Source organism: Poromitra crassiceps (assembly GCF_964638095.1).
Source record: "Poromitra crassiceps genome assembly, chromosome: 8".
Taxonomy (NCBI): Eukaryota; Metazoa; Chordata; class Actinopteri; order Beryciformes; family Melamphaidae; genus Poromitra; species Poromitra crassiceps.
Window position 1 is genome coordinate 41517856 of NC_139629.1, and position 11956 is coordinate 41529811.

Here is an 11956-nt window from a genome sequence, read left to right on the forward strand (position 1 = left end):
CTACAAAACATGTTGAAAAGTAAAACAAACTCAAACAGAACTAAGCACGCCTGGTCAAAAGTTGTACTGGTAAAGTAACGTTAAGTTAACGTTAATGGGAGGAACTAACGTTAACTATCTTGTAACAAATTAAACAATAGCAATAGCTTTGCTCCAGACACTAGCCTAAATAAGTCGTTACTGGTTGCGTCACCGTTACGTGCATTTTAGCTAACGCTAGCTAGCATATAACACTGTTACATGTAACATTTACGGTGTTCTTAACGCAAACTAACTACAACAATGTATCATATCCTAGCGCACAACTATCCTTACCCAAAAGAACCAGTTTCACTTTAAACGTGAATTTCGGCAGAAACCTGCAATGTTCATTGTAAAAACAACCCAAATACAGATGCGTACTACTCACCCTCTCCGTGCTGTTCCTGACGGTAACTACGTACAGACCGCAAGACGGCAGAGCTCGAGCTCCTACTGACCAATGGCGGCTCTCCAGTCAGCCACCGTAAAAAAAAAACGCGTGCCCCGTACGCCCCCTAGTGTCGGTCGGAAAGCCTTCTTTAGCTACAATACTGAATTTGCGCTTAAACGTAGGAATGAGCTGTTATCCAAGACGTAATTTCCGTGTATCAACATTTCCCTATTGACGGTTGTTTAGTTTAGTATTTGGTTTGTCGTTTACGCTGTTGGTTGCAATGTTCGCCATGATTCCTCTCGTGTTCAAGTATGGCGTGGCTGTGCCATTGCTGTAACATTAAACTGCTAATCACAGCAAGCCATAGCGTTAACGTTACGCGCTCCAAGATATCAAGACGTCAGCATAGCTAGGCTGCGTTAGCGAATAAAGGCTAGAGCGTGTTGTGTTATGCACGTTTAGTGTGGTGTGTGTGTGTGTGTGTGTGTGTGGGGGGGGGGGGGGGGCATAAAAAGCGGCGTGCTGTCGGTGCTTTGTTACATCCGGATCAATTTTTTCAACACTAAAATAATGTTCTTAAAACTGGCAAACATTTAAGTAGGCTATAAATTGCATATGCTATGACGAAGTTATCACACAATAGGAGGCGCCACTGAATTGAAAAGTATTCTGCTAAGATGCATTATCCTCGCTACAACAAAGCTACTAAATACTGGAATGCTAAGCTAAGTGTGGCTAGTGACCCATCGCCCCCCCCCCCCCCCCCCCCCCCCCACACACACACACACACACACACGCGCACACTGCACTTTCTATAATCACCAGATATAATTTACACGACACCTCAATATAGGAATAAACGCATCTGTGTACATGCAAAAACAGGCATTATTCGCGTCGGATGAATGACGAATCAGCGTGACGTCACAGCCACCCAGAAATGCGGAACCCCACAGCCGTTAACTAATGAGTCGTTCAAACGTTAATATCTCAAAAACATCACATCGCTTATATTTTGACATTCTGAGTGAGAGCAGAAGTAGCTCAAGAGTTTGATGTATAATATATGCATGTCGTGTTAAAGTTGTGTGAACTGTTGCAGTTTTTAAATTGTAAACAGCTGGGTCCCATTGCCGTTGCCACCCAGTGACGCGGTTTGTTTAGCCTACCAAAATGCTGCTCGGCTGATCCCTCGTATAGTTAAAGGCAATCATTTTACACAAATATTAATTTTCTCACAACACTGAAAAAGGGCAGGATCAAACCACTCAAAAATGGCCAATGTAGGCCTATTTTTGCAGTAATCAGCTAGCCTATTTCATTCTACTTATTAATTGCATAATAGCCTATATGAATGTGTGATGGCATTAGATGTCTATTATCAGCCAAGGTAGGTAGGTAACCATAGTCTGCAAATAAAACAATATAGCCTAAACTGAATACAACTGGGTTCATCCTATCCCAGGGTAAAATCAAAATCTGAGACTGTGGGGGTCCCCCCAGACAAAGCTTGGAAAAAGGTGCCCCCCTCACTCAATTCCTGGATGCATTATTGATCCCAGACACTCAACAATTGATCTAAATTAGCCTGATATTGCTGTTTGACATAGGCTACTTCAGACTAGCCTACATAGAAAAGTGTATGTGATGGCATTTATTCGTTTCTGACTCTGAGAAGGAATAACAGTACAATTCCCCTAAAACTACTCAATCTCTGAACTATGTTTAACCAAATCACACATATTTAGGCTATTCTGTGTGATATCCTTTTGATAACTAATGTAATATTGTTTCACTTCCATTCACTGAGCCTCCCCTGAAACTGCTTGGAGTCCCCCTGGTGAGGCCCGCCTCCCACTAGAGATAAATGTTTATAAACCTTATAACAGGCTGCATGGCAAACCTGAACTCTCAGAGATGCTGTTCAACTTATTAAATGAAAGGGATGGAAAAGTAGATTGAGCAGGCTTTCATGTTTTCTGCTAAAAACGTGACTGAATTTTAGAATTGCTGATTCAAAAACTCAGTTTATCTTGAAACGACAACTAACAAGACTGAATTAAAGTAAACCAAATTGGGTATCACTTACAAATTACCCAATCTTTTTTTCTTTTTTAGATGATGATGATGGTGATGGTGATGATGATGATGATTATTAGGGGTTCAAGCGCCAAAGGGGCCCCGCCCATTTCCAGTTTGAGTTAATTGTTATGCATCTCTCCCGGATCAATCCGCGTCCTATGTGAATGGTCATGGCCAGGGCAGGGATTAGCCCTGTGTTGACTGGCTTGTTGTGAATTGACAAAAGAAGTGACTGGCTCGAACCTGGTCATTGGTCTAGAAGTGGTATTAGAATCTCAGACCCTGCAGTGTTATTTTACTGGAGTCCCATGGCAGTTACATGCATCAACTGTCGTCTCTAGCAGACATCCTCTAAAGTTTGGTTAAAGTTCATCATGAGCAAGACAGTGATCACTGCATGGCATACGAGTGTTGGGTACACACCTGAAATATAATGGAAATGTGGAGATAATGAATGCATTTAGTTTATAGAGGAAAAAGTAACAGCCTTTGAAAATAAAAACATGTTGGGGTGCAAAGAGCCTTTTGGAGCTAGCCTGGGTAAACCCATCCCCCACGTGACCTGCTCTCTCTGAGAGCAGGTCACGTGGGGGATGGGTTTACCCAGGCTATTTTGGAGCTGCACCACCACTTTTTTTTTTAATTTCAGATTCAGCCCTCTGTGGTTTTCAAACATTTTCTCTTGGATTCACATTTTCCAGATTATTTTTTCCTTGACAGAAGGATGGATACATAAAATGGAATAGATAAATACAGCATAAATACAAACGTGCAGTACAAAAAATAGCAAATTCATAAATATCAAGGAAAACCACATCACATTTTAGTAAGATTTTAGTCTCTAGAACCCGATTCATAATTGTGGATATTATTTAACACACTGGACACACATGTTTTTTGTTACCAGCCAAGTTATGTTTTATTGAGTAAAAAATTATATATAGGCTGCTATAGGAAGTACACAAACATAATACAAAATATTTCAATGTTTTTTCCACTAAAGTTCAAAATAAGTATAAAAATAGGACATATTGTTCTTTTGGAATGACTTTGCACCCTAGATTAATAAAAAGGCAAAGAAAGCAGAACAAACAACACTCATAATAATGCGATTCAGATTTTTTTAAAGCACAAAATAAAAGGATAAGGATTACAGTAGAAAAGGTTTCTTAGATAACATGAATCACAAGGCCTACAAATGCAGTTTTAAATCTACAAATAAAACACACTGTATAAAAAAACTATTGATTGATTAAAATGCTCTAAAGTCACGCTATAAAATTAAAACTCTCAAGCAAGCTTTATATTGTGCTAATATATACGCATAGGATCTTAGTAAAACGTCTTAGAAGAGCAGTTACATAATCAAGCAAAACTGTTGAAAAAATATTTGCGTACTGTTTTCAAGCACAACATTCATCTGACAAGTACAGTAGTATTAATAAACCGTGTAAACGATCGTGTTTTTTGTTTGTTTCTTGAAAGATTTCAGAATCAAACTTAAAAACAAAAAAAAAAGGTTTGTAGTGGCTCCTTTAGAGGCCTTTTAAGCACACACAAAAAATAAAGTAAAAACGTTTTTCTTGGACTTTTCTTGGAAGTTTTTCAATTAACTGGTCATTAAGAATATTAAAAGAAAGTTCTTGCTGCATTACAAAGGCTTGTGCATTTTGCATTAATAAACACAATGTAGTTCTTGGTCAAACGAGAGTAAAAAAAACACAGTTGTAAACGTTTCTATCAATACAGTACGCAAAACATTGTATAAAAAAGTTCCAGTGATAAAATACAGGCTAGGCTATATATAAAGGGCATGTGGGAGCAGGCTACAGTATAATTCACAGAACAGAGATCCTTGAGAAAGGGGCGGTGTACAGGTGCCCCGTTGTCTGAGGTAATGCCCACTTGGTTTATTTTGGTTACAGCCAACAGTATGAAAATCTTCCAGTTTTTTAAACAAATACCATAAACGACTACACCGACTGTTTGGGAGTTTAAACAAATATCTTAAACTACTACACCGACTGTTTGGGAGTTTAAACAAAGATATCTTAAACGACTACACCGACTGTTTGGGAGTTTGGCTGATCAGTCACCTGACCGAACCCAATATCACATGATTGGATTGGCACCAAAATCACATATGTATCTCCAGTAGATATATATATATATACTAGGCTAAAGCATTAGCATGTGCACCAGACTTTTGTAGCGCACCAGACATTCCTAGCTAGTAAAGTCCGGTGCGGATGCTAATGCGTTAGCATTCAGTGAACAGCATTATCCCAAGTATGAAGATAAACCTTTAAGTCATCAAATTTTTTTTTTTTTTTATGCTATAGTATGACCTACAGATTCATAACTCCTGAAAACCAAATCTCAATCTTGATCATTAGTGAAATCAGTTACAAATCAACAGTGCGAAAAAGCTTTAGCTGTCTAACTGACTGTGTTATTTTATCAATCCCCTAAACAAGCCTGGCAGGGCATGTCATTAAAATTAACTAACCACCCAGCATTAGAGCTTCTACAAGTTATATTTTTTGTCCTTAATTAATTAATTAACTAACAAATGAATGAATTAACAAATTAATCAATCAATCAATCAATTACTTAATTCATTCATTCATTAATACATTTTTATGATTACTTAACATGGTGTAGCCTATGCTAATGTATTATCATGTGCACCAGACAGAGCTAACTAGGCAACTCAAGACACGGAGATGATTTTGGTACCAATTGTTAGATATTGGGTGAGGTTAAGCCAACTTATTGGGTGAGGTAAGCCAACTTCCCCAAAAGTCCTTCAAACAAAAAGTAGTCAATGTTCAGTCACAAAAACACGATGTGTATCCAGCCCCTCCCCCACCCACCCCCCACCCCCCCGGAATCAGCAACAGCCTTGAAACAGCATTTACCCTGTGACAGTGAAACATGGGGAGACACTGCTGTCCATATTCTACAGTAAATAAAACATATTTTTCTTTCTTATTAAGGTACTATATAAAAGACATCTACATGAATGCTATCACTCTTCTTTACATCTCAGCTGTCTGGAATGGTTGAGAAAAGACATTATAGACTGTATCTCAGTTTGATACGTTGCATGACTTGCATTGACTTGTTTCAAGTATTGATATGTAGTTATCTGGGAAATGTCGCTCTGACATTATGACAATATAACTAAAAGTTTCACTATAAAAAAACATCTTGATAAAGTCTTTAATAAAAGTTTTTTTCTCTCGCTTTTTTCACGAGGCTATCTTGCTCATATCAACACATCTCAATGGAAAAAAAAGTAGGAAAATAATTTGTGTTGACAACAAACAGCAAAGTTCTATGAATATGAAATTATCTAAATAAAGATATTACTTTGGTTCCAGAGGCTTTAAAATATGTTCTTTAGACAACCTGTATTCGCCTTTTCACAGCAGCCTACTCCTCACATCTAAATGGAGGGTTAGGGGACGTCTAGTATGTTATACACTTCCTGAATGAGATTCTTCAAGCTAGGATGTTCAATACAGAACCACTGATAAAGAGAGTTTGGGCGCGGTGGAACTGTGGTCACCATGTTGCTGCCCCTTCTATATAGGACTGTCAATTTGTAACAGTGCTCTCATGACACCAAGTGGGAGATACTAAAACCTTCAAATCCACCTGTCCTACTTGTATTTACCACTAGGAGGCTTATGGGGATGTTTTTCCCCCCTAAGGTCGTCTTTACGGTAAATCCAATATGACTATGACGCTACGCAGCAGGAGCGTGGCGCCAACATGGCTGCCAATGACAAACAACCTCTTTTAATCAATGTTGTTTGTGGAGCAACATGTTCTAATATAAAACTGGAGCTACACTGGAGATACTGAGAACAAATCCAATGGGAGCTCGCACAATGCCCAGTGTCAGGGTACTATGAGAGACAGGCCATCCACCCTACTGGCCTCCATTATGGACGACATCATCACTTTGATTGACAGGCTGCTCTTTCATCAATGTGACACCTGACCCTTGACCCTCCCACTCTTTCTGGCCTCCTGATTGGTAGTAAACAGCATCCAAGGTGCTCAGCCATGTATTTGCATCTGTGTAAATGTGTGCTTGTGTTAGTATACGTTAGTTTGTTTATGTGCTGAAGGCCACAAAGGGACCCAGTAAAGCTAAAGGGCCACTTTCACTATTTCTCCAGCCACACTGATTTTTTTGAATGATAATTAAGAGTGCTTGGCTACTTGCCAAAGTGGCTGGTAGAGTGAAGAAACCTTCCAGCTATAGCCAAAGTTAACCAAAATGTGGCTGGTGGCTCGTGCCACTTGGACCCAATGTCACAATAACGTTGGCGTGTATTCACAAGCAGTGGGTGGTGTGTATTTGCTGGTGTTGTTGGGTGGTGCTCTATTCGCAGGCGTAGTAGTCTTTGAGCGGTGCGAACAGATGTCTGATAACCGGCACGCTCCAGGACCGGCCCAGGAGTTTCTGCCTGGCACCGCGCCCCATGTTGGACACATCTGTGTAGTGGACAGGGAAGCCAAAGATCCTGCAGGAGAAGAAGCACACATCATCATCACAACCACAATCACCAATCACTATCACTTTGAAGCTGCATCAGTTGCATGTGTTTGTGTGTGCTCTCTCTTTATATACTGTATATACTCAATATACTTGATATATTATACTCAAGATTACACATACAAGGGATTTTCTTTGGTATTTTGGTGCAAAACAACAATAAGCAGAGTAAGAGGAAAATAAAGTCCACAGTAAAGAACACGGTCAAAAAAGCTAAATGAAAAATCTATACTAAGAGAAGAATATGTAAAATATATAAGAATATGTAAAATAAGTGTAGGTTTAAAATGAAAGACCTGTGCAGTTTGTGCAGGGATGTGCAAAATATGAAGCATGGAATGTGCAAATGTATGAGGTATGAGGATATGTGCATGTGCAAAGAATCCAGAAAAATGCAATGCAATTTTTGAGAAAGAGGGCTGGGGGCGTCCTGGGTCTTGTTGACAAGGCCAGCTGCAGATGGGAAGAAACTGTTCTTGCTGCGTGAGGTTCTGGTCCTGATGGACCACAGCCTCCTGCCAGAGGGGAGTGTTCAAATGTGAAATGTGTGTGTGTGTGTGTGTGTGTGTGTGTGTGTGTGTGTGTGTGTGTGTGTGTGTGTGTGTGTGTGTGTGTGTGTGTGTGTGTGTTTTCCTCACCTCTCCAGCTCAGTGCACCACAGAATGTCCTCCTTCCCATTCATCATTACAGGGAAGTGCTGGTCCTTCCCCTGTTTGATGGAGTTGGAGCGTGTAGTGATGGTACGCACCTTCCCAAACTATACAGGACACACACACACACACACACACACACACACACACACACACACACACACACACACACACACACACACACACACACACACACACACACACACACACACACACACACACACACACACACACACACACACACACACACACACACACACACACACACGATCTTCAGAATTTTGGCTAGTGATAAATAAGCCCTGGTTCACACCATAGACTGCGCTGAAGCAGCACTTCATGGAAGCTTCCAGCAGGAGCCTTGCCATTCACACCAGAAACAGTGTGTTTTGTCCACGCCCCGCTCAGTTTTGCCCGACGCTGCCCTGTCCCCCCTCACAACTTGCATTGACTTCATGCCTGGCTGCTCCCACGCATGCTTGAAAAATCGAACAGAAGCTGAAACTATCGCTGCAGCACATGTGCAGCGTAGCATCAGCGTGGCTCCAGCGTGGCGTGGCGTGCGGCTGGTGTGAACAGTCTTGCCTGTTGACAAGGACGCTGAAATGAAACTGCCTCCATGCTGCGTTGCTTCAGCATAGCTTCGGCGTATGGTGTGTTCGGGCCCTAAGACTAACTTAAAAAATGCTGCTCATAATATTTAAAATATTGCCATTATATTTCAACCTGATTTGAGTGCTCACGCTCCTTTTCATGATCAATGCATGCATAGAGTCACACATCCTACCTGTCTGCTGCCTAGGATAACCACAGTCTCCTACTATAAGGCTAGATATCACACCTTAGCAACTCTCCCATGGTCCAAGCAGTCCTGCAGCTCCAGCTTGTCCATCCCAGAGGCACACAGAGGCCTGCAACAGAGAGCAGAACCTCAATATCACTTAGTATAAATCACCGATTAATGAATCACTCATCCCTCCTCCAGTTGTTTGAAGAGGAAGAAGCAGGACAAGAAAAAGTTGACATAGATTATGCGTTCCATTTGCACTGGGAACTCGTAAGTGCCCACTTCACAGACACGAACGCCCCCGTGACCTCAAAATCCAAGATGGCAGCTCCCACATCAAAAGTAGTGAAAGCTGTGGTAATACACTGTTTATCAGCACTTCTGTCTTATTTGTCTCATTAAATCAGTTGTAACACACAGTACTGTCTAACTTCTATCTGTGGACATGTTGCTACCGGTACTAGTATACGCAAAATACTGCGTAATGCATTGTTAGCAACTGTTATTGCTAACAATGGCTAGCCTGGCTAGAGCTGACCCTGGCTGGTTTTCCGACTGTTTTACTGGAATGCAGTCAACTCGGGTGTGATGTCGTCATTCCCAGCTGGGACTTCCAAGTTCAGAGGCAAATGGAACGCACAAAAAGCATTTCCATAGTTGCCATGGTAGTCTGGAGACCACCAGTGGTCCTTGTGGGGGCTCCAGGGCATCCCCAGCAAATTGGTGAATTATTAAACTTCACCATGATTTAATTTACAAGAATTTAACACAATTAGAGGATGTAGAAGAGTGACTATTTTGATCATAGTTTCACAGTTATCTCACTGCCTACTATACAGACAGTCATGGAACTCTGGACCAAGTCATATCTAACAATAAAACATATTCTGAAATTTGGGTCCATAAGACATAGAGGGGCCATGGCTCTGATCTGGACTCAATTAAGGCTCTTTGATATGAAAAAGGTTGAGAGTCAGTGCTCTATTTAAGCAATATCACACGAGAGGGAGTGCATTGTTGGCTAATATTGGCACTGCTGTGATTCGGTCGCAGGCACGAGGCCGCAGGCCGAGTGCCGTAGATAATCACAGCAGTGCCAATATTAGACAACAATGCACGACCTCGAGTGTGATATTGCTTTTATACAACAGTTCTATTAAACAAAGCTGATTAAAAAAATGACAAAAAGCTGAGAAAATAGATGATTTCTGTATTTATTCCTCCGCCAACAAAAATAGTCCCCTCAGCTTTCTGCTTTGCTGAAAATGTAGCCTAATCAGCCTAATTAACTGCAGGCTGTCTACTTTACTACTGTCTACTCTAGAGCTGTGAAGCATTTTGTTGATTAGGGCAGCTGTGAAGCGGAGTGATCTACACACAGTGAAGCGCCAGTGCATTATCGTGAAATATAGGCACTCGTAGGATCCCTCTTGTCCAATCAAATTGCTCGGCCGGAACTACCTGTTGTATAATGGAACATAACAGAAAACACTAGTGCAGTTCTCTTGTGAGCGGACAGGCAGCTGAGGTGATTCCTACCTGTTCATGCCCGGCAGGTTCCCCCAAAAGTACCGTGCCCGGTGGGCAGCAGACACATCGATAGCATCGATCATCACCGGGTTACACTGCCATACACACGCACACACGCACGCGCGCACACACACACACACACACACATAATGTAAATACACACAAATACAGGTCCAAACCGTTATCATGTATTTATCTTCTAGCTTCTTCCTTTTTCATTCTCACAGCTGTAACTAACCTCCAGGAAGCGTGAGATGTCTCTCTTGTCGTTGACGCCCATGGCGACCACGTTCTCGAACATCCAGAAGAACGGCCGGTCCTCTCCTTCTTTAGGCTTGACGTCGCTCAGCAGACGGTAAAACTCAAAGAACAACCGACCTGTTCCTTCTACAGAGAGAGAGAGGGGGAGAGAGACAAAGAGAGAGACAGAGAGAGGGGGAGAGACAAAGAGAGAGACAGAGAGAGGGAGAGAGACAAAGAGAGAGACAGAGAGAGACAGATGCTGATTTGTGACAATACTCAATCGCTTTAAATTTGAACGATTTACGCCAATAGAGGCTACAGAACAAGAGGTCCCGCACTGTCCTGTCTTTATATTTAAAGGTTGCAACATTTTTGTCTTCACACCTTCAACAGGTAGAACTGTTTTCATTCAAATTAATTATTATTAAAGTATTCAATGAATATCCACAGAATTCTCTTCTTGTGAGGGGGGTTTGAAACCCAGATGAATGACATTTTGTTATGGTTTTTATACAGACTGTTTTAATGCACGTTCATCATATCTGCAAACTGAAACATTGGTCTCACTTTATCCAGCACATACTATGATGACAAATGAGTTATCAGTGTATCTTCAGAATACTCACCATAGAGGCCCTTCCTGGCCGGGTTGACGATTGACAGGTCATTGCAGGGGCTTCCACCAATCACCAGGTCGAACGGCCCCCACTCTTTAATCTGAGGAGACAACAGCACCGCCTACTGTTAGACTGAGGGAGTGACAGGACTACACAGGTGAGCCACTGCAGGAATACATCTCTTGACAAACTGATGTAAAACTCACTGTGTAATGTTATGGCTAATTATCATGAAGTCTTTACCTGTCTGGACACCTTTACTTATAGAAAAGTGACAGTTAAGTGAATATTATCATCATTCTTTTCAAATATTGATCAGAATACCAGGTAATTGTTTTCCCAATTATATAAATTGCATTTGGGAAAGAAACCCATTACTTAGAGGTAGTTCATCAGGTGATCCCATGTTGCTCATTGGATAGACAGGGTGACATCATGTGGCACAAGACTAAGACTTTTTAAGACCCTTTTAAAGGCATTTAGAATTAATTTTAACCAATTTCACCACTGAAATGAGCATAGAAATGAAATACAAAACTTTTGCTGTATCACAGCATGGGCTTGAATGACTGGGCTTGCATGACTGAAGATTTAAAATTCCATTTTAACAGCATCCAAACACATTTGAGGCCTTGAAATCAATTTCAAGCCATCTTAAGACTGTTTCAGGACGTGCAGACAGGCTTGGTAGTCAGAGCAAGGCACTAACTCTGCTGAGTTCTGGGTTCAATTCCCATATCAAAATGTATGCACTCATGGTGCTGTGAGGTGGTTTGGTTGAAAGCCACCACCAGGTGGCAGGTGCTGTGATTCCTCTATATCAGGGACTTCAAATGTAAGGTAACAAAGGTTGGATGGCCAGACTAAAGAAGAGAAGAGAAACTCAAGGCATCAACAGAAAGCCAAGCTCCGCCTACACTGTTTGATTGACGGGTGATCTCTAAGAAGTGCAGTACACAGAAACACCACAGCAACAGAGATGAGACCACATGAGGAAAAGCAAGGTCACAGACTGCCACTTTTAAGGTCTCATTATGCTTTCCGCATCAGCGAGGAACG

At 41.4% G+C, this 11956-nt stretch overlaps 1 protein-coding gene across 1 annotated transcript in view; it reads right to left on the minus strand.

Moving 5' to 3' along the window:
* Window positions 1-5398: 5398 nt before the first annotated feature.
* The window catches only part of dnmt3bb.1 (DNA (cytosine-5-)-methyltransferase 3 beta, duplicate b.1), a 68918-nt gene continuing 62360 nt past the window's right edge, over window positions 5399-11956 (minus strand). Inside the window, exons 17-22 of the mRNA XM_083641991.1 lie at window positions 10907-10997; window positions 10276-10424; window positions 10047-10132; window positions 8562-8631; window positions 7709-7827; window positions 5399-7038 (exon numbers count right to left, since the gene is read on the minus strand). Of these exons, the coding sequence (XP_083498117.1) occupies window positions 6897-7038; window positions 7709-7827; window positions 8562-8631; window positions 10047-10132; window positions 10276-10424; window positions 10907-10997 (657 nt within the window). The 3' untranslated portion in view covers window positions 5399-6896. The remainder of the gene's footprint in view (window positions 7039-7708; window positions 7828-8561; window positions 8632-10046; window positions 10133-10275; window positions 10425-10906; window positions 10998-11956) is intronic.